General features: G+C 40.4%; 1 protein-coding gene across 1 annotated transcript in view; it reads right to left on the bottom strand.

Annotated features, from left to right (window-relative positions):
* The window catches only part of LOC124145668 (homeobox protein EMX1-like), a 28,554-nt gene extending 3,945 nt beyond the window's left edge, over nt 1–24,609 (bottom strand). Inside the window, exons 1-2 of the mRNA XM_046515535.2 lie at nt 23,909–24,609; nt 9,900–10,072 (exon numbers count right to left, since the gene is read on the bottom strand). Coding sequence (XP_046371491.1) covers nt 9,900–10,072; nt 23,909–24,320 — 585 coding nt within the window. The 5' untranslated portion in view covers nt 24,321–24,609. The remainder of the gene's footprint in view (nt 1–9,899; nt 10,073–23,908) is intronic.
* Between the last annotated feature and the right edge of the window lie 215 nt (nt 24,610–24,824).

Raw genomic sequence — 24,824 nt, 5'->3', positions numbered from 1 at the left:
TACCCTTCCGCTCACACAATTTGCATAAAAAGTAAGGATTTATGTTTTGCCTGACGCCGCACCAGACAGTATTTCTGCCCGAAACTGCGTTTAAACTCAGCAAAATTGTCCTTATGAAAAAAAGGTCAGAATTAACAAATCATCGATATTTTCCTTTGTTTGGTGATACATGTTCCCTAGGTAACCGACAGGGTGGCAAGGTGTCCGGACAAACAGGGATAACACTCCATAGGGTTTACCTTTTGCGTAAATGTGAACGCTGGGTTTTTTTCTACCAACACGTGTGCTCCTAGACCCAATCCCACCCCTCGCAAAAAACAAATCACCCAACTTGCAAGTTCTAATTACCCAGGAGTGCCCCCCACCCCACCCCATGCACACACCCACCCAACACCCCAACAACACAGCACCAGTAAAGGTTCGACCCTACACTGACGCATAGTCCCCGAAATAAAGTTATCTATAAGGTTACACACAAATATATCGTTAAAGGAGCCCACAAGTCTCGTAATTTCCGAGAGATGAAAAGGGGATGCGTTCAGGTTGATGGTGCTGAGTAGGATTGGAGAACGGTTTGGGGGTGACTTCTATTTTGTTGATATGCACTTGGGTCTGAACGGAGAATAGTCCCACCCTCATTTGACAATCGGCCTCAAAGTCTAGCATTAGCTTTAGGCGGGGGGGGGGTTTGTTCGGGGACAACATCTTTGAATTATAACGCTATGCTCGGGGGGTCCGCTACAGTTGTAAGCACACTTGGCACTAATCTACCGTCTCTTACAACAGTAATGTCCATCAGTACCCCTACCCTGACTGCACACAAACAACACACAATGGAAATATCTTACAAACTAGATTATGCCTCAATAAAGGCTAATATAGGCCTCCCTCGTCTCTGTGCTTTGTGGTAGGGCAGTAATTTTGTTGTAAGTGTCGTTCCGTGTAGAAGTTTCCGCTGACGTGTGTCAGTCATCCCTGACGCTGTTGGGGGGACATAGTCCGTCACGCACCCCCAGCTTCTCCAACCGTGACCACACACAATATTATAGGTTTATCATTCAAATCAACCATTTTCTCTGCGCGCCGGTGGCTGCAAGTATAATGAGCTAATGTCGCCCAGCCCGAGAACCACACACACACTGTGAAGTTAATAAATGTACTGGAATTAGACACATTTGCTACAAATAGAGTCTATTTTCCTTATAATTAACCACTGAGTTAGAAAATATCATGAATAAAAAGACAAAGTTGATTTCATTCCTGGGTTTGAGTTATTATTCGGATAGGAGACCTGTGACCACAGTCCTAATAAAAGCGTTGTTATGAGAGACTTACCGGCTCATTTCGTTGAAAAGCATAGAATTTCATATTCAATTTCATTTCGGACTGAATGTAACCAAATGTATTTTTTCATTAATTCAAGATTTATATGCTGTTAAAAGTTAACTTTTTATTCAAAATAATGGTTGTTCGTTTTGCTATGAATTTGACGTGTTGGTTTGCATTAATGTGTTATTTGCTTAATACATTTTGCTTGACAATACAAAGGAAATATATTTTAAAAAGCTATGTGAAACCTAATTATTGATCTGTATAACTACATAAAAAAAGCTACTCAGTTAATTGTACGCACTACAATATATTATATCACCCTTGCATGTGTGTGCAGTATTGTGGAGTAGTGTTTAACCCATAAATCTCATTGCACAATACTTGCAGTGCAAATGGAGTGAGTGAGTGAGTATGGTTTTACGCCGCTTTTAGCAAATTTTCCAGTAAAAATAAGGCGGGGGACTCGAGAAATGGGCTTCACTCATTGTACCCATGTCGAGAATCGAACCCGGGTCTTCGGCGTGACGAGCGAACGCTTTAACCACTAAGCTACCCGACCGCCCCTCAGTGCAAATGGACGTCTCCTTACTTACTGTTAGCTTAAGAACACCATGTCATGTTTTACACAGACGATACAAAACAGCCCATTAAGAAGACATTGCAGTAGTTTCTCTGTTCTATTCTATGTTGTACAGCATAAAAAAGACGACAGGGTAATTTATCATACCTCGACACTACGTCAATGAATATAAAATATAGTGTTTACTTTGCGAGTCTGACACTAATCACGTAGTGTAACGACACGGCCACTACAATATGTGACAGATAAACAATTTTCGGGTCAAACACCAAATAATGACACGAAGAAATTGGCTAATATAAATGCATATCGCCCCTGTGTATCAATACAGGGGCTGAAGTGGAGCGCAGCGGGAGGTTGGGGTGTTGGGGTGGTCGTAGGGATAGGGGTGGGTGGGAAGTGGGTTAGAATGTGGCTAGGGTATGATGGTGATGGTGATGGTGATGGAGCGATCGGGCTTGTAGATACTTGGGATGTACATTGTGAGCAGACTTTGTTGATATAAGGATGGGTTGATGGGAGATGGGTTGATATAACCGCCACACCGCTTCTCTCATTTTACCCATGAAGCCGTGTTAATATAGCACATCTCTTTTTGTTGTATATTACAGGAACCTATTAAAGCCATATGATGCATCACTCGCCCCCCTCCTAGGGCGGAACATAGAGGAATTAGTGGTGATAGCGGTATGATTATAGCATAGATAAATAGCTGGCCTGCCTGCTTAGCGTGGCAGCCATACACCAAGGCATTACAAGATTTGATTGGCCCCTGCATGGGGCTTGGCATGAATACCGACCGGGTGTCACTTGCCACATATACCCTGCCTTTATATGGCCTGAGTCCATCACTATATACCATGTTTCCTGCCGCTTGCTATTGTCATCCCAGCCTAACCGACCGGCGAGGAAAATGACTCTGACAGATTCATTCATGGGATTTGTATATAGTGCTGAGCGATTCATAATTATACCCCTCCTATTAACGCCAGTCGGCATTAGGGAGAAGTGGTAAGTTGTGAAATATTTTCCAATTTCGACAGCAAAATAGTCTGCTGACAAAAGAATTTAGATCTGGCACGACTGAAATTCAATTACAGAGCTGAAAGGGATAAATTAAGCATGAATACCGAATATTTCATTTCACAAAATTATTAATGCAATATGTCCACAACAGACAGCAGCGAGCTAGGGCATAACGTCTGGCTGCTGGTCTGGTAAGACAGGCGCCAGGGTACACGTTCTGATATGCATCAGTTACAGGGTAGGGCTAGGCGACTGCATTGTAAAACTAAAATTGAAGCTGTAAGGCTGGACCTCGTCCATGCTGCAGCACAATAAAGGATAGGACACTGGGTCTTGTAGAAGAGTACACTCGGTCTTGTAGAATATGACGCTTGGTCTTTTAAAATAATAACCGAGGTCTTCTAGAATAATACTCCAGGTGCCTCCTGCAAACTGCACTCTGTGCTCAGCCACTTAGTGTATTACCAGGATATCAAGAGATCGGACACCTGTTAAACTGCACCGAGGCTATGGATCAGCCACTTAGTGAACTACTAGTATATTAAGAGATCGGACACCTGCTAAACTGCACCGTGGCTATAGGATCAGCCACTTGGTGAACTATGTTAAGAGATCGGACACCTGTTTGACTGCACCGTGGCTATAGGATCAGCCACTTGGTGAACCATGTTAAGAGATCGGACACCTGTTAGACTTCACCGTGGCTAAAGGATCAGCCACTTGGTGAACTAAGTTAAGAGATCGGACACCTGTTAGACATCATCGTGGCTATGGATCAGCCACTTGGTGAACTATGTTAAGAAGATCGGACACCTGTTAGACTTCACCGTGGATATGGGATCAGCCACTTGGTGAACTATGTTAAGAGATCGGACACCTGCTTAACTACACACTGTGGCTATGGGATCAGAAACTTGGTGAACTATGTTAAGAGATCGGACACCTGTTAGACATCATCGTGGCTATGGGATCAGCCACTTGGAAAACTATGTTAAGAGATCGGACACCTGTTAGACATCACCGTGGCTATGGATCAGCCACTTGGTGAACTATGTTAAGAGATCGGACACCTGTTAGACTTCACCGTGGCTATAGGATCAGCCACTTGGTGAACTATGTTAAGAGATCGGACACCTGCTTAACTACACACTGTGGCTATGGGATCAGCCACTTGGTGAACTATGTTAAGAGATCGGACACCTGTTAGACATCATCGTGGCTATGGGATTAGCCACTTGGTGAACTATGTTAAGAGATAGGACACCTGTTAGACTGCACCGTGGCTATGGATCAGCCACTTGGTGAACTATGTTAAGAGATCGGACACCTGTTAGACTTCACCGTGGCTACGGGATCAGCCACTTGGTGAACTATGTTAAGAGATCGGACACCTGCTTAACTACACACTGTGGCTATGGGATCAGCCACTTGGTGAACTATGTTAAGAGATCGGACACCTGTTAGACATCATCGTGGCTATGGGATCAGCCACTTGGTGAACTATGTTAAGAGATCGGACACCTGCTTAACTACACACTGTGGCTATGGGATCAGCCACTTGGTGAACTATGTTAAGAGATCGGACACCTGTTAGACATCATCGTGGCTATGGGATCAGCCACTTGGTGAACTATGTTAAGAGATCGGACACCTGTTAGACATCACCGTGGCTATGGATCAGCCACTTGGTGAACTATGTTAAGAGATCGGACACCTGCTAAACTACACTGTGGCTATGGGATCAGCCACTTGATGAACTATGTTAAGAGATCGGGCACCTGTTGAACTGCCCCGTGGCAATTGATCAGCCACATGGTGAACCATGTTAAAAGATCAGGCAAGTGGCATGTTGCATACTGGCTATGTGATGAGTCAAGGGATAATTGATCAGGTGGTACCAGCCATACCACATTATGGCTTTTGGATCAGTCATCTTCTGCATGATCAGTCACCCAATGGCTGCCGTTTGACCATCAGTCACTGCCCAATTTAAATGACCGGACACTTTGACTCTGGATCTGTCACCAATCAAAACAAAAACATATCTCACACTTCCTATATTGCACAAGGGTCAAGGGACCTGTCACCCACTGCAGGATGTTAACTCGCTGGACACATGCTATACCGTATTATGACCAGCCAACTCCCCCAAATGGCTATTACAATCAGCTAACGTTGTAATCAGCTAATGGTCCCATACGTATACATGTCAAAAACATCATCGTGTTCAAATAACCCTTTGGTAACTGTTTATTGCACAAGAAAATCCTAATCAGACAATTTATACACAGTACGACTAAATATCAATAGCTGGCTGAACACTGTCTGTCTCCCTTGAAAATAAATTTAAAATGAATACAACTCAAGTCTAGAATGATTTGGCAAGTCAAGATTACCCCAGCTTTAGGAAATTTAGCATTGTCCTTGGCTCCATTTGGATTTTTGATTTTTTATCTTATAGATATATATTTATAAATAAGATAACTTGATTTCTGGGCCAAAATGTTAGTCTGGTCTGAACAGTGAGACATTAAAACGGGAGAATGAGATCTTCGCAACAATGAAGTGATTCCACTAATAAATACGAACAAAAGTGAGAACATGACTGAAATTGTTGTTAAAACCTGCACGTACGTTCAATTATCACACAATTAGCCCTTGAAAGTAAGACGCATTGACATCTTCAGCAACTGCGACCTTCTTTGACAACGCTTGTCGAGATGATAAAAGAGCATTATCTCCCTTCATTGTCGTCCTTCCATCCGGGCACTATAGAAGGTGTGTCGGATAATGGCGGTCACTTTCAACAACATGTTTGCCAATTAAGTTAATGCTCCTCAAAGACGTAGTTTGACCAATGTGTGGGGGCACAATGAGGTGTCAAACAGGTGAGGGGATCAGTGTTCCGCCAGGGTGGGGGTAGGGCATCGTTGGAAGTGGGAGGGGAACGAACGTGAACATAGACATACGCAGGCGATCAAGCTTTGCATTCGGGAGAAGCGTCAAAGACGGTGTGAAACATATCGGCGTGGATGTTGAGGCGGCGGGCTATCGGTTACTCGGGCCTTTATGGTCGTCAACTACAGAAAAGGAACAATCCTGGGCTATTCAGCAACGTGTTGACAAATACGCGGAACAAATAGGTTTGAAAGGGTGTCTTGTATCGGCGGGGGCCATAGCGAGGCCGGATCTCGCAACACTTTCCCCGAGGAGAGCAAACATCGGGACAAGCGGGCTGATCGCCGATATGGACAAATTAGACTCAGATAAAACCTGTATTGAAGTTGAACACGGTAATTGTGAGGACAACACCTGATATGGTCTGAAGTGTCTTTACCCTAGCACGTCTGAAGAGGTCCCAAACGTGTCCCCCCAACCCAGGAAGGACTTTAATCCCGCTTTCCTCATTACCAACAAATTATCATGTTTAATGTGGTCCTAATTGCGAGCACGCGCGGGCTATCAACGATGAAGAGCTACACAAAACTTAGTTTTGAAATTAAATGGTGTCGATTGTTAGATATCAGGTCGCCTATCCTTCCTCTGAAGGCGTGTTGAAGCTGGAATGAGAAACGTGCTAAACTGCTTGGCGATGTGAAAAGGGTGGATATACGGGGGCAGGACAGCTGACATGATGGGGTTTGACGATGATATATGGTGCCCAGCATCATGGGGGAGATGAGCGAGAGCCGTATCGGGTAGCTAGCGCCATCTCCCTGTGTTCACGTGTTTAATAAACGTATAAAGCAACCAATGAACAGATATAAAGGAGGATGACCCGTGGTCAGTGGTCAAAGACCAGGAAATGACAGCATTTACCACATGGGATCAGTTTCTAACGAGAGATTGCTTGGTATAAAACACCCACCACGTGCTTTACACCGACATATGCCAGTCCTACCGGTGGTTATCTGTGTTTATCGCGAGGCTATCTCCCCCGCCCGATCCTCCTCCCACTGTGTAAAGTGTACCGCATATACGGTACAATTTCACCTTTAATAACCGCGCTCAGGTAGAAGATGTAAGGCACACTATTGCTATTAAACGACTTGGCCAACGTGTACTGAGTGCCTTTTTGACGTATTTCATCTTTCAAAAAAACAACTGACACACAATCTGTTAGTAGGGTACGTAAATATGTAAATTCCTTTAATGAATTAACGTCTTTCGACAACACATGTTTCAAGCCCTGTTTAGAAAAATAAATATTTTAGTAAGCATTTATGTTTATAAAGGATATTGAACACAAGAAATCCAATTCGCAGACACAGCGTAAGCCTGTAAGTGTAGCCGTCATTTATTTTTTATGACAAACATACACAAAATAAGATGTACACCTAATACCCAACTACTTGATAACATTTCAAGATATATTTGGCAGAATATATTTCTCAGAAATATTGTAGCTGGTGAATGTGAGTGGCATGCGTCTTATCGTCGCATCAGCAATATTTCAAATAGGGAGTCACTGGCAATAAAGTACGAGTTAGAGACGACCCTTGACTTGACCCTACAGCATATGTTAACGCTAAAACATGCGTTATTAGCCCCTCTGATACAAAGTCATGTACCTCATTTTCCCCCCCAGAGTAGTGCTAATCGCACACGTGTTAATATGTGAGTACCAAGATGTCCCCATGTCCGCCTCTATCCTACCTTGCTTGTAGCATTTGTGCCCGGCATGATCGCGGCACACTAGTGAAGGCCGATATAGATAAACATCTACCACAATTGGGCCAATTACCATTTGTTAATGTTATTTGATAGCATGTAAATTATGTAGACACCACAAAAGTTGTGCCCCTATTGGAGGTAGGCGTGCGGCTGCATCCCGATGGCTTAACCTTGACCCAAGGGCCAATAACTCCGTGGTGAATCGTGCAGGTTAATCAAACTGCCGCTGTAAATACGACTTGTTCGATTCTTGTCAAGCCCCGCGACAATTACACTGATTTTCATTAGCCCAACATTATGTTGAAGATACCGCCTAACTAGCTCCTTAGTTCAATGTGACGCGAATCACTGACATAATAATTTGACAAATCTTTGAAGGGGTTTTCAACAAGGAGGTACGACGTTAAGTTAGCGGAAGGATACAAGAGACGGGGCCTCATCACTCCGCACTGAGTCGACTGCTTCAAACATCCTACAACGGACAAATATGATTGAACAAATAGCAGGAGAATACTTGGAAAATATTTTTCCATTTCACGTGATATCGACCCATCATCTGCCGTCAAAATACGCTCCCCGGAGTAAAGAATACGGCGTGGTTGAATTTCGCCTCATCGAGTCAATTACAGACCTCCCGATGTTGATTTGAGTCTCAAGACTTGGGTCTTAAGCAGAGTAACATCCACTTAGATAGGCCGCCTTTGTAACAGTCTTTATTGTCTAAATGCGTTTGAGCACGTAAAGCAAACTTCTAATTACAGTTTGGTCGTGTAAATGAGATAATCTGCCCCAATCCCAACACGGCGAAATAATTTAAGCCTAATTCGACAGAAATACCAGACCTAATTTCCTTCTTTCTGAAATCTGAAAAATTCGGACGTGCGTTATATCTGCAATGGCTACTCATAGGAATCAATGGCACAACTTTATAGCGGAATTTTCATTAACCCATGGATGGAGGGCCGTCGTATTCAACTGCAGAACTCTCCAATGTCGGAGGCTCAATAAGTTGTCACAGATGACGGACAATATCACGCGCTCTTCTAGCGAGCGTGAGGTTGATTTCCGATCGCCGTGTTGTGATAAAAAGCTTCTGCTCGCTTTACAGTTTGCCTTGCGGGGGTAACACTGAACCCACGACCCAATCAGGAAAAGAGGGCCAAAAACAAATATTTTGAGGGCTATGTCGGAAAGACTGTTTAATTCTAGCACTAATCTGTCGTCATAAGCATGTATCCAGCAGCGAGTATCACCACATTATATCTCATATGCGAGAATTACCAGAGAAGCGATCCTCCATTGATCTCACGCTAACAGGCATTCTCTTTGAGCTAATAACGCTAGACTTTCACGGACGGTTAAATAAACTTGGAAATCATTTAAAACTTTCTCGCTCATCGATTCCATAAATGTGTTTTCATGAGTAGCAATATTTCATACTATTATGATTCATAATGCTCCCACCCGCGGTGTTATGGTACTGTATTTGAATCTAGGATGTCACTTTGAAGGTACGCTCCACCGTGGTAAACTTTACCAAATGCATTTACTCGATGTTGATTTTTCATGGTGTACTTAATTTTTTTATTTATTTAAATGAACTATAATATTCGCTTTTCAACGGTGTATAGATTGTAGTCACCTTTAAACTTAAACACGATTATTATGAAAGTTTAAGGTAAATATTGTACGCAAAAGAGTGTAATCTTTCAAAAACACTTTAACTACATAATCGAAATTCATTATTGTTGGAATATTACTGAATGCGATGTTTAAATACTCTCACTCACTCACCCACCAACCCACATACAAACCCATCCACTCAATTACTCACCCACCTACTTACCCACTCACTCACACACTCACGCACGCACTCATTCACTCACTCAGTAGGTTTATAGGCATCGTGTAGGTAGGTACGCCTACCTGTGTAGCACTCGAGCACCCACCAACCCACATACACACCCAAACACTCACTCACACACTCACGGACGCACTCACTCACTCACGCACCCACTCACTCATCCACCTACTTACCCAAACACTCACTCACTCTCGGACGCACTCACTCACGGACGAACCTACTCACTCACTCAGTGTATTAGCGTCATGTTGGTAGGTATGCCTACCTGTGTTTCACTCAAGCACCCACCAACCCACATAACACCCATCCACTCACTCACCCACCTACTTACCCAAACACTCACTCACTCACGGACGCACTCACTCACTCACGGACGCACCTCACCACTCACACAGTGTATTAGCGTCATGTAGGTAGATCTACCTGTGTTTCTGTGAGGCTGAGTTTGGCTGCTAGCTCCTTCCTCTCCTGACCGACGACGTAGTGATTCTTCTCAAACGCCTGTTCCAGCTTCAGCAACTGGCTCGGGGAGAAGGCAGTTCGGATCCGCTTTGGCTTCCGGTAGGGATGGAACAGCAGGTTAGACTCCGGCGCCCCTGAAACAACAAATCCTTGTTAGAATGCGGTAGTGGCGAGACGGGATCACGTCCATGTTGATGCCACTGTATCGCGGCCATCAATAACACAGGTACCCACGATCTTCAATACACAACGTCAGTGATAGAGAGTAACCAGTCTCAATTTTCCAACGAAACACATTGGGCGTATTAAGCGGTGACCACTATGTGAATGGACACACGTAATTCAGTCATGACTTGGACAACCAGTGGTTGATATTATGATGAACGCCAAGGTCACAATTACCACCATTTTGACCACACAATACCCATCTTGATACATGGATTGAATACTGAGACGATGTCTCGTTTGATAATGTTTAGATTATTTGTTAATTATTATGTATTTACCTTATTAAATGAGCATGCTTGAGCGATAACATATTGATAACTAAACAAGATCGTTACGTTCTATGTATGAAATAACGTTGCGTGGGTCACGTACAAATAACGTACTTATACCCCTTCAAAATAACTCCACACGGGCGGATCATATCACTGGGCGTGTCATACAAAGGATTAGGGACTAAAACAAGCTTATTCTCTCTTTAAAACAGACTGTGGCCTAAATATATGGTAGCTTTCGAATGTGACAATTCTGAATGAAACTGGGCGTGTTTGGCAACCGATTGAGCCCCGACCGGGGTCATCTCGGGACAATCTCTCGGATATATATCTCCTCACTTTAGTAGCATTTACTGAAGCTCCATTAAGTTTTATAGTTACGGGTTTAAAACGATATAACATAAAAATGGATAGTCAAGATTTTGATAGGAATAATACGTCTAAATACAAGCTCGGAAATGAAACCCGACCCCCTATGGACTATCGGGACCTCACATCTAAGCCTTGGGTCGACAACATCAAACTTCAGTAGAAGAAAACTATGATATTTCTCTGAACGTGAGACACCCCACAAATCTCGGGTGACGGATTAGGCTATCATTACACTGTAGTTTAAACTACTTTGCCCTCTATCTGTAGAGTTTATGTTTGGTATAAATATCGTGTTATACCCCTGGTATAAATGTCCGTCACGGGATGCGAGGGTTGTGTCTCAACCAGAATATCGGATCTCGGGTAATAATTTTGGTATGTATTTATGTTAGGAAATTGCTACATTTCACAGAAACTTCACAACTATAAAAACACGAGTTAAAGGTATATATTTTTTATTCTACAGATGTTATCTAGATATAATGATTATCAACGTATTCATGAAAGTATATCCCTTTGTAAAATGGAGAAACCAGAGATATATGTCAAAATATTTGTTTTCTTTTCATTTGTTTAGATTTATTTATTAGCGTATTTTATTTATGTATTATGTTATTAATATCGTTATTTATTACTACTTTTTCGACGGTTGCTTTTAGTATTGCTTTACACTGTGAGTTTTTTTTGTTTGATTTTGTTAATATTATTTATTTAATGTGTGATTTGTTTGTTGTTGTTTGGAGTTTTTTTGTTTTTGTTGTTGTTATTGTTTGTTTGTTTGGGGGTGCATTTCGAGTGGTTAATTGGGAGCTTTTTATCTTGCGATATGTTTGTTTTGGGGCTATGTTTTGCCTTTGTTGTTTTTCCTCTTTTGCTTGAGCGTGTCTGTTGTCGATGTTTGCTGTTAAAGCTTTACGTGCGTGCTTATGTGTGTGTACCCTTTGTATTGATTAAGCGTTATATTTTACTGTGTTATTTTGACGGAAGATACAGACATGTTTTTGTTGCTATGACAACATGTTTTATCAATGAAAGATTCGCCCAGAAACAGAACAACAGAACACAACAGGATACCAAAGAAATATCTTTATAAATCCTGGCAAATAGTCAACCTCCTACGTTCACTGCCACAGTGGGCCGAGGTTCTTTGACAACGAACGATGTGCAAGTGGTGCGACGAAGCTTTGCATCCATTTCAGCTAAAACAATTAATATGGCCAATCAAACTGTGCAAAACGAGATGGTCTATAAATCACAGCTTATTGTAATGACTAATATCGCACATAAACCTTCCACTAACTAATTATATGTCGAATATTACGAATTTTAATGGGCGAATTATGGTATAATTATCAGCTGGTGTCAGTTGTGTTGTGGTTTTGGAGCGGTGTCATGCACTCTAAATGTGACGAGTGACGGAGATTACACTACGGCTAGAACAGTCCGGTGGAAGAGGGGCGGGGAGCCAGGGGACGCCAGGGGACGCCAGATGTCAGTCGATCAGGGAGAGAAACATAAATTGAACAAGAACAAGTTCAAAATGTAAAAATAATTGTTAACAAATACAATTAACGTGTTTACGTGTTTTGCTTTAGTGTTGTGTTACACTGCATTCACACCTTCACAACGCATCCTTGCCGTAAAAGGCGACTATGCTTGTCGTAGGAGGCGACTGACGGGATCGGGTGTTTAGGCTCGCTGACTTGGTTAAAGCATGTCATCGTATCCCAAATGCGTGGATCGATGCTCATGATGTCAATCCCTGGATTGTCTGGTCCAGACTCGATTATTTACAGACCGCCGTTATATAGCTAGAATATTGCTGAGTGCGGCGTTAAACAACAAACAAACAAACAAAACACACAGACACAAACAAACACGCGCGCGCGCGAACGTACATAAACATTAACGTGCACCTTTATTTAACATATGCAAGTTATGCAGCCGGATGCATTACAGACGAATTATGATTTTTTAATATGTTTTACTCATCAAATTATTGGAAATGTTAAGAAGAGGGAAATATTGTTTCCGAATTTGTAAATAAATTAATTCTATGATGATAATGATTGTCTCATGAGCATAAGAGGGAACTTGTGGTATCAACTAGACCGGAAGTTCCTGTTTTTACTAGGCATACTTCCGGTCCGACTTGTGCATGGCAGGCAGAACTGATGCCATTGTTCTTCCTGCTCTGGGTTGAGGGCGCATATTGCAAACAGGTCTTAGGTTCAGCTCACTGTGCACAGTAACGCGCCTTTGTCGTACCAGTATCCGCTGGTCGGGGGTTCCAGTGCTAGGTTTACCTCGATCATAATCCTTGGACCGACAGCTCAATACTCGTGTCCGTTGTTTGCGAAAGTGGAGGACGTCAACGATCTCAGACGTTTTGTGATTTACTCCATAACGACCTGATACATCTTGAAAGCTAGTCAAAGCGGCGTTAAACAACACTCACTCGCTCACCGCTGTCTCGCAGGTCAGATGGACCGGTAACCTGGCTTTTTGTAAACGGGTATTCCAAATAATGATATTCGTGAAGTGTTCTTGTCAATGTACGGGTGTTTGCTTTTATGAAATATTGGAATTAGAATAAACCCTTTCAATCAGTTTTAAGACCTTCCAGGATTTCACCAAAGTATTCAAGTTTAACATCCTACACAACTGGTAGCTGTGCAGAGTAATAAGGTTCGTACTAGGGCCAAGAGCATCTCCCTGGCTCAGTCCCGTAACTGGTATAGAAAGGACATCATTATAACTCAAAGTGTGTCTTACACATGGGCAAAGCTCCTGATTCCCCTAAACACTTCGCTCTGCAACAAAGCCGAGAATAACCTATCGGTGCTAACAGCGCTGCGAGGAGTTGGCAAGGGTGTGCTGAAGTGGTAGGCAAGTGCCCATCCACAAAGACCCACCAATAGGAGAAAACATCACGAGTATTTGCGCTACTGCGGACCTCCCGCAATAAGTTTTTTCACTATTTACCCTATTTCATTTTTTTCTCCAGTCGCTCATTAATTAAAGAAGCGCGTGTTGAGGCCAGTGAGCGTCTGAGACCAAGCGCGCACAGCTGCGATACAGCACGACTGCCTTCAGCAAGCTCCACACATCGCTTATCAGGTTGTCCTCGGCCATCATCAGCGTATCATTGTAGGGACGCATGTGAGCGTGTCGCCGCGGCGCTGTATGGAGCGCTGAACGCCGTACGTCCTAGATGAGGCGAGCTGTATGTGAACATCGTCTCACCTGTACAAAAGGGCTGACAAAGGTATACTACTAGCAGAGTCAACGAATACAGTAATTAAAAATTGGGTCTATTTGTTGTCCATTGTGACGACGTTCACACCGGTGAACTAAATGACCTCGCTATTCACAGCTATCAATGAGGGACGGTTTCTGCCCTGAGAAAGATTGAGATATTAGTGAAGAGAGGGTAGCGTCAACTCGAGACTAAAAAAGAGATATTTGTTCGAATATAATCCCCTTAATACTCGAAAAGACGGGAGGAATTTACAATTTCATAAACATACAACAACAAAATAGGCTATTAGTTATTAATTATGTGTGATATCTATTCAAAATTTTGCACGTTTCCGAGCACCTGGGCATTTATAGTGAGTCCCAGCGCATGAGAGTGGATGTGTTAACACATACGCTTTTATGAAGGCGATGACGCTCTGATGCTTTCCCTCACGCTGCGTTGAGATATATACAATACGTGATACAATAGTTGTGTGATACAAGCTTTATTCCTCGTCACATCGTGCGTTGCTCGGCGTTGACAAGCGCAGTGACTTGTTACAAAATATTAATCCACGAGACACAGTGTTTAACTACAACACCTTCTGCGCTAAGTCATAAGGACATGTTACTTATACTGATACTTGTCGAGTAACTCTTGTTCTTTAAACTTTATACAGAAATGTCGCATACATTTGGTTATGCATTACTTGACAAGCAAGAGCAGTAAGCTCCTTCAGCATAACTGCATTCCGAACTACAGGTATATCAAAACGTTTTTAATCATATGCAGACCGGGTCAGTTTCAATACTTCCCATCGTTGCCCGGACTGCTATTCATACATCAGGTAACGAGTGTTAATAATCTTAATCTGAAAGGGAGACGATAGTCCCCTTGCCGTGTTCTCATTCCAATTCTAGATTTAGCCATTGTAATAAAAACAATATGTATGAAATTGGGACATGTGTCGCTGTGTAATACTAAATTGATATATACTACTCAAAACAAGTAAAGGAACACCCGATTCTTAACTGATGTTTCCTATCACTATCGTTAATATGGCATTAACAGATTAGCGATACCACGACGTCCAGGGGTACTATAACAGTGCGAAAATCATCATATTTTTCTTCAAGTTTTATCAAAATCAAATATATTCTTCTACTTTAAGTTTCACATTCCCAAGCCAGTAAACGCTACATAGTTTACATGACGCCTATCATAATACGTAACGCTTGGAGATTAGCAACAGGAATAAATCGGATGTTCCTTAACTTCTTTTGAGTAGTATATATTATACAATTTGAATCACAGTAGACTGAGACAGGGGTTATAAATAATGTAAATAATGGACTCAAATTTGCTTGGACTGTCAGTTAGTCGGGTGTTAGTCCCTTTAAATGAGTAAGCTCTGAAGGATGGGGATTCATCTCATTTATCAATGAATGGAAGTTAAACATGCCCTAACCCCGACCAGAAAACATATAGGAAGATAATGTAATGAATGTATACTGCCCTAAATATTCCGTTTTGGATGTCCCGATTGACTCATATATACTACCCAAGTGAAAGAACACCCGATTTTTTGGATGTCATGCCATGACAGTTTAACTCTAGTGATATACATGAGTCGTGGGTTCTTCAACTTCTTTTGAGTATTACATGTTAACAATACTTGAAGCGCGACATTCTGAAATTAACTACATGTATACCGTGATATACGTCGACGCTTTTGTCGTGGAATAGTTATTGAAGACAGTGAATGTCAAGCAGGTCAGTTAGGCGTTGTAAATTGTTTACGTGAGCATGTCATTTTTTCAAGTTGAAAATGATACGACCATTATAGATAAAGTTAAAAGAATACATTGCTGTTGATTTATAAAAAAGAATGTAGAGTATCTGTAATTGTCTACTTTTACGGGCATGCTTTTTGAGAGCATATTCAAAGATAATTAATAACCCGGTAGTTCTTTTTCTCCACGAATCATAGGTGACAAATTATGGATTTGAAACCCTGGAATTATCTTGATAGCCCATATCAAAATGGTAAAGGATTCAACTTCTATTTGAAACTAGTGGTGTAACAGATATAATCCGTTTAGTTTCTCATGCACTCAATTAGGATCCGAAAAGGCAGATATCTAAAACAATTACTGCCTTTTGCGTCACCGTTAAATCACCACATTTCTGACTGCGCTTATTACAAAGTAGTGATAATCACGTTGTTCTTTAATTACACCCGGTAGTGATAGGGTCCCATCAGAGGGGTAGGTTGGTGATTGGACTACATGATCACATCACACCTACTCACACCCCGACTTTGATGTGCCAATGTCATCTCCTCCCAAGTTCCCTCCCCCGATGGGGATGACGATGGTGATGTGTGTCCTCATAGACAACCCATCAAGGCAACGATGAAGATTAAAGGCCCCTGTTCAACCGCTCTTCAGTCAAGGAGGTACGTTGTATCATGTAATTATTGTCTGATGTGGTGGTGCCAAATGATCATCGGATCTGTTTAAGTGAATAATTACGTAACCAAGTTAGAATCAATTGCCTGATGTAACATAACATGTGTTGGGTCTTACAAGCGTTCAACTCTCCATCTATTGCAGACGAGTTTATCTATTTACATGTTTATTCTAGCTCTATAGATATATATTACTAAAGAAGGTGATGGACTACCCATTCTTTAGTCGTTAGACTTTCATGCCAAGAGTAAAATAAAAGAATGGTGGTCCGAAACTAGTAGTATGTCTATTTACAAGAAAAAGAGTATATTGGCCAGGCGTATTTACTTATAAATATGAGTTATCAGACTTGCTTAAGTCTCTAAGGCAGTGATTATTAGTTAAATTCATGATTTCTAGATTATGATTTTTTATAAACAATAAGAAGTTGTCCATATAAAGGACCCGTCCCTAGATGAGATGTACTGTCGATTTATCTAGACTTGCTTATTAAGGATAGAATTACTGTACATCTGTAGATTTATCATTCAGTACAGATTTGATGCAAGGTGAGGGGGTTATGTGCTACAGGACTTAAAGATATCAAGAAAGTTTCTAAGTTATTTCGATTATTCTCACCACTGTTACCACAAAATAATGTTGTATATCATACCAGTATTTATATGTCTGTCTTTCATCACGTGTTGTATGTAGTTGTAAACAGTCTGTAAACTATGCTCTTGTACCACCGTTGTTTTTTAGAATAAATGACTTCACTTGAATAGTGACTTCAGTGATAGACTCACCAAGGATAAGTGCTCCTGCATATAGAGAATGCAGTTGTATAAAGGCCATTCCATGGTAAACTAAAATGAATTATTCGTTTGATATATATAATATATGATATAATTTAACATGCGATATGTTATGAAACTAAATGGCCAAAACTCGATACCACTTGACGAACTCTATATGCAATGAAGCAACATGTGCAATGTTACAATATATGACAATGAAACAGATTTTATTGTTCATATCAGTCCAATTGTGCTACATCCCATTACTGTCTTGCACGTAAATGCACTTACGGTCAATAGCATCTCATTGTTATCAGCAGTCATCTTGAGCATTCAGCGATTTAAGTAATGCTACACAACAAAGGAAAAGCTGTGTGTCCCAACATATTATTTAAATCAAATATTAATATTCCCGTTACGCACAGATGCAAGGATATATTATGGTAACATTAAAGATTCCTTTGTAACGACATCATGACTTAACCTGTTCCATCATCAACGCAGGCTGCTGCCGGTGTATCCCCATCACTTACGTCTTTATATGCTATGGATGGAGACTAACGCCGATCCAAATGCTATTGATTGAAAAGTGAAATCGAAAACATGTACAATTCATTCCAGCGTTTGATCAGGATAGTGAGATAGGTTTAAATCTTTACATAAATATAAATACTTACATGTTATAAGTAATTGGTTTGAGGTATCATGAAACACATGTACCGTACTAATCAATGTTTGTGAGGGATAGTTCATACTATTTCCATAAAATATTATATGTTACCATATATTATATGTTTTTGGTTTGATGTATCATGGGAAAATATTACTATATTAATCAACGTTTGTGTTTGATCGCGAGATACTTCATATTTCCATGAACATATACTAGTATATATTATTAGTAATCGGTTTGGTTTGTGACGAACATTTTTTTCCACCACAAACGAACTCTGTCCTCTACTTCACGATTTTACCATGTTCTTGATCAAATCAAGCCTAGAGCAGTCCGCCCAGCCATTTGTATTAGCAGACTGAAATATTATATATAGCTTTTGTAATGTCTCGGGGTGATCGACAACATTTCTTTTGAAATTCGTGATATGTATTTTCTTTCAGTGCATGTGTAAATATAAGACAGAGACCGCTCCACGGATGTATGAAACTGTCCGGTAGCCTTGACAACTGGGAAGTTCAACAAAAGAGACATGACTCTTACAAAAATTGTTTTTTCCCGATGTGTGGGCGTGGCATGACAAGGCAGCTTACAGAATAAACAGTAACACGAGACCACATTGTGACATATAGTGATCCTGATAATTTAGTCAACCTGTTTAAGTGGAAGCTAATTAATATATATATATATATATATATATATATATATATATATATATATATATATATATATATATATATATATATATATATTCCTTTAAATTGGTATTCACATTATAATAAAGGTCCTAAACACAATTCACATAATCTACAAATAAGACATGAAAAGATGAACGACTAATTTCATTATATATTGTCTCATAAGCACACCTCGGTGAGTGTGTGTACACTATAGATGCGAGTACGGGATAAATCATAAGACACTGTGCTCTACATAAAAAGTTTTATAACAGGTGGAATATTACCATGACTATTGGTATAGTGACTTGCAGTTTACAGTAAACTAACTCAGATGAATGCATAAATTAACCCTCATTTACAATAAAATAATAATGGATACGACGAATATATATTTCAGTGATAAAAACACCATTTTTTAAATTGGTATTAATCCAGTAGTCATGTTGTGATGTACTAATTACACGAAGAAAGGTTTACTCAACGAGTATTATCTAAATATTGAACAAGTACTATCTAAATATTGAACAATTTGACAAATGTATTTCTATATCCGATTTTTGTTATCAAAGATATCGTTTTCGTTTATGTAGGTATCTACATGCAGTGTATGTACATGTAGAATGTCATGTGTCTGTCAGCTTTGTACCAGCCAACAGTTATTAAATATAAATAATACGTTATACTAAGGTTAATATAGAGATATGTGATATTTGTATTTCTTTGAATCTAACATGTTTATCGAATGACCTGCAAAGTGGATATTTTGCAGGTCAAGATATTTTTTCAGGTCGTGAAAAATCATGTGTCCTTTAATATCTATTCATAGACAACCATAATGTTGTTAGCAAGATACATTGGTAAATTATTATCAATCATGACATCTGAAAACGTTTTGTTAAAATAAATATGTATTATATTATTTATTTACGCCTGAATATTTAAAAAGTGATAACATAACATAAATGAGTAGTACAACTTATACCTTATACTTAATATTGTAAATCAGGAAAATGTTGAAAATATGCAAGAAAACTAATTATTCATAAAAATATTTTAAAAAACAAAGATCTTAAAAATCGTTTTCCTCGTACTGAAAGATACTGAATTCTGCAAACTCGGCATGATTAGCATACATCGGTAACACAATATTATATTCGTCCCGGTATACTGCAGTGGTGTTGTTGAACGCTTCAGGTGTACTGATACCCGTTTAACGGTATGTTAATTACAGGTGCTACATACCTGGTTAGAGAATTTCTGATCCACATATCCGACATAATTACTATGGGACGTAGGTTTAATGGTAGATCTACACAAAGCGGACAAGAGGAAATCGCATTACTGCTGCTCATTATAACGCGTTACATCTGATCACGAGGGGATACAGGCTTAATTCGAGGCAATCATCGGATGGTGAATACACGACGCGAATGACAAATATCTGCCACAATTTCAATTTCATACATGAAAAGACGGATTCTGTGTGAAGAGAAGAGGCCACGGTCGACCAAGAGGTTTGTGTGGCGTCGTGCGGTTCCCTGTAACGTCCTATAGCCTCCCTCCTTTTCTATTCACATCCTTGTGGCAAGCTGAAGATTGCCTCAAAAGAATAATCACACCTTGTAATGGAATTGGTTTTAAATAAAGTAAATGCTAATAGATTAGATGTAGATGAGGAGGCAAGAGGGCATGTCTATTGTGAAGACGAGTGGCGAAATTCCCAGGTCTAAATTAAGCCAGCGATCATGTCTGTCGCAATTCAGGTGTTAATTGTACGCGCAAACTCCCGCGAGCTATCCTCATCTCAAGTGGCCGGTAGCTAAACAAAATAAATAGGTCCTCTCTCTTAAAGTTGCTAATATTGGCTAATACCTTTACATTGAGTCTGAATGGCGATCTGGGAGAGAGGGGACGGTGAAGGGAGGGTGGTTGTCGGACTCGAGGATTCATGCACGGAGAACTGACTCGCCGTTGTCCCATCAGTGGGGACTTATCAACCGGCTTATAACGCCTCACTGTGTTAATCTGAATGGAGAGGTTCCCTTCTTACACTAACAGTCAATGAAAATATTCACACAATCAAACAAGTGTTACCGAGATACTCTATGAAAATACTTTCAAGGGAGGGAAATGTATAGCCGGTGAAGTATTACAAAATGATGCGCGGAATGTAGTGACAAGATTCCCTTTCATGGCCATATTGCGAAGAAAAACGTTAAATTTGTAATTGAGATTTTTATTATTTAACTGGTTCACTTCACGCTTTTTGTCGGTTCGGAAGGTTCACAAACATAGACAGCAGTGCGGCAGAGGTTGTCTCCCTTTAACAGATCCCCCCTTTCCTGCTCAGGTCTGTGGGAATGGAAGTTGAAGCGGGGCTAATTCCTCAACTGCTTTGCTCTTTACATTCAAATCACAGGCTACTGTGTAGAAGTTCAGACGGATAGAGAAGAAAGTTGCCAGTGAAGTGAATGATAAGTGATTGCGCAACACGACTTCATAATGGGGGATTAGGGCATAGGGGTAAATAGGGCTTCAACAAATTGGCCTTATTCTGTAAATAATATTGTCCGTTTGGGGAATAAAACGTTATTCCGGGAAGTCGTTCAAGTGAAAAATGAATTTGAAATTGTAGAAAATGTGTGAATTTGGTATGATCTATCGGGTCCAGAGTCATTCTGGGCAGGAAAGAGAGAAAATAATCTCATTCAACATTCGCCTGATAATGCAAACCCAAGACGCCATGTGAGGGCTTTTGTAGTACAGATTTGCGTACAGTGTTACTGGTATTTGTAGGAGGCGGGGTCGGACGAGGAACATGGGACCGGCTGTTGTAAAATATTTGGAGGATTTTAAGTACATTTGATAAAGGGATTATCCCCTGTGAGTGTTGACATATACTTAGCGTCACATGACTTTGGCTATATTTCATCCAGGATTCAATTTAAGAAATTTCAATTTACATTACGTTCAACCCCCGTTATATGCGCTTCAAATGGACACATACATAATGGTTTTATCATGACAAGCCCGTCCAAACAGCAAACACACCCTGTACATAATATTACAATAATAACACTGCCTTCAATATTTCTAATGAATATACTAATCAAAGTAAACAAAAACATATCTAAATTATGTATGAAGGGGAGTTTCTGTTTATCATCATAGCGTATTAGATTCTGTAGTGTAAAAATAAGATAACAATTTATGAACATAAGATATAGTTAATATATATGTATATATCTCTGTTTCGTCATCCAATAAGCCGTGTTTGTGCAGAGACATTGGGCTAGATGGTGTCATTTTTTACGGCTCATATTTCGTGAACTGTTTTTTAGCGCTCATCTTTATAATTATATTCACAAGGAAATAACAATGTTCCTGCTTTTTACAGGGACGTTTATTGTAAAGATAAACCACAAAATAAACAGTTATGTGATATCAATGTCAGAGAGATGCAAATCTTTAGATAACATCTGTCGTATATAATATATTCATGCAAAAACAAATATCAGGCATGACATTAAGGTAACTGAATGTTTCTTGAATGTTAATATTAGCAGTAAGATTCAAATGTAAGCACTAGGACTATTAAAACCGTACACAAACAACTCATTCTCAGCAACGTTAACCCTGTCATGCAAACCTTGTCGTGTGTGCAAGTGTGAAAGTAATGTTACTCACTCCTGTATCGCTACCACTGATCTAACAACTGGATGGAATTCGTTTGTGCTGCTGTACAATAAGCGTCTTTATATGGATGAAATCAGATGCTGGTTTGTTAGGATGCTTCAACGAATGAAAAAACACATCATTTCATGATTGAAATTATACAACCGCTAAGATACTATTCCCAGGGGGAGGGGACCAGGGGGAGGTTCAACAGACTTGGCATCTTCATCCGGCCCCGGGCTGTCATGCATTGATCGAGGAGGATTTAATCAAGAGAAACACGAAGACAAGTATTTTCTCAGATTCGAACTTTGAAACCCCCTGAACATGATATATATGAAATTTAATTTTTTTTTAAATATATTGAGTGTCATTTCTCATATTTAAAGGGTTGTGTACAGCCTTCACACTTTAAACAATTTATTTTAATTGCGTGACACTGGGCAATGTATGCTCATATCCTTCCTATTCTCTATTTCATGGGTAGTTGTATTGAGGTGATGTAACTTATTTATGCTTTATTAATATCTGTCTTAATGTCACTTATTTGCATACATCATTGACGATTAGTATAGGTCCAGTACTAAACCGCAACTAAAACCAATAAATAATTCTAATATGGTTATATGCAGGTAAAAGAAAAGATATCGATTTTCGTTTCTAAATCTTTAAGCTCAGCGATGAAGTGAGCAGATTAAAATGAACTATGTATTCCACGCCATGTAAAAATGAAATATATTTAACACCAAACATTTTAAAGTTACGAAAAATAATTGTTCAGTTTGCTCCATTGTCCTCTCGTTAAACAAACCCCCTTTTCTTGTTAATTCTGTCAGCTCTGAAAAACTCCATATACTTGTTCAAAGGATTAAATCATATTTATTAAACGTCAAGGCACCATTGATTATTAGTACGTACAATATAGACAGAGCTATAACGTTGCTCTCCACGTTTTAGCTCTGTTGTCAAGAGAGAGAAAAAATGGAGAGTACAAAAGGTAGTCAATTGGGCGGGTGTGTTACTGATTTTAATCAATGGGCCATTACAGCATCACTTGTAGAGAGGTTTCATGTCGCCTGCAAATTGAAAATCTATCGGTTACAGAACTTGAACAAAAACTTAATGTATTTATAGAAAACATCTCCCTCATTAAGGCGTTTAACAATGCTAGTATGGTGCAGATTCAAATATTTGACTTATTGATTTAGCAGAATTCCCTGGTCAGCGATAATTAACTTCGGTCAAATTTCTGTCTTGAAACATTATCTGCTGGTTCGATCGATGCATGGGACGAGAACGTGTATTGATGAAGCATGACTTGTCAGACATTAGTTTTAAGAGAACGCGAGATTTTGTGAAATATTTAGTGATATAATTATATTAAACGAATGTAGTTACATAATCAAATATAATAGTGTATCTATTATTTGATGATTTATTACACCTTTATTTAGAAACATAAGGATTTGTTATGAATCCTTTGGGCGCATCCATGGGTTTCAAAAAGAGGTTAAACGCCGAGTATTTATGTCGTTGTAATGTACATATATCTCATATATAAGAAATATTCTGACAGACGTACCTGGGAATGGGTATGACACGCAGTGGCCATGCCGGGTGAGGAGCCAGGGGTAGAGCTGGAAGGGATCCCGACCCCCAGCAAACAGAGATGGGTTGAAGGGGAGACCCTGGGCCTGGCCAAATCCACCTTGCCCCAAATGACCAAATGCTCCGAGGGGTGGGGATACAAGACCCCAGGCTGACCTCAGGGCTAATAGTTCGTTTGGGTTTTCACTGAAAAAACTTCCTCTTAACGGTGACGGTAACGTGGGGTGGAGGGGTGGGACTCTGCCCCCGAGTTCGGATTCCCCTGGGTGGATCTTCTCTCTCACTACCCCCGGGGATTCTGACCGTCTCCCCTCAGATCCGATGAGTGACTCTATACTAAAACCATGCCTCGCCCTCTTCGCTGTGGGTACGATCGGTTTCATCATGTTGCGAGATGCTCGTGTTTTGAAATAGTAAGTGCGGATTGTCTTTACCTGCTCAACGGCAGGTTCGCTAATCTCTTTGACATAACACGAAACGTCACAAAACGAGAAAACTTCCAAACTTTCTTCTCCAGCTTGCTAGACCAGGGTAATTTCTTGCCAGGCAATTACACAAATTTCTCCCGAATTACGATAGTGATATGTCACAAAATCGTCGACATAGGAAACTGTGTGTTAGTACTTAGAAGTGTTTTATATTCAGTCGCACTGTCCCGTATATCCCATCTTGACTGAGCCATGCGTTCATTGGCTGGTGGTGGGAGGCAGCACGAGACACGCGCGGCCGCTAGAGGGCAGGATCTCCGAGGCAAGTCAAGCGCAGACGATAGTGATCGGTGACAGATGTAATTTGGCCGAGGACAGGGTCTCTCGCGCATGTGGCAATGTCATACTCAGTCCAGACTTTCCATGTAGAGTAACATACTTCTCGACACACATGGATGAAAG

This window comes from Haliotis rufescens, unplaced genomic scaffold (genome assembly GCF_023055435.1).
Source record: "Haliotis rufescens isolate VD_foot unplaced genomic scaffold, xgHalRufe1.0.p SCAF_12, whole genome shotgun sequence".
NCBI lineage: Eukaryota > Metazoa > Mollusca > Gastropoda > Lepetellida > Haliotidae > Haliotis > Haliotis rufescens.
The sequence above is the reverse complement of the archived record's forward strand: the minus strand, read 5'-3'. Positions and strand labels throughout refer to the sequence as shown.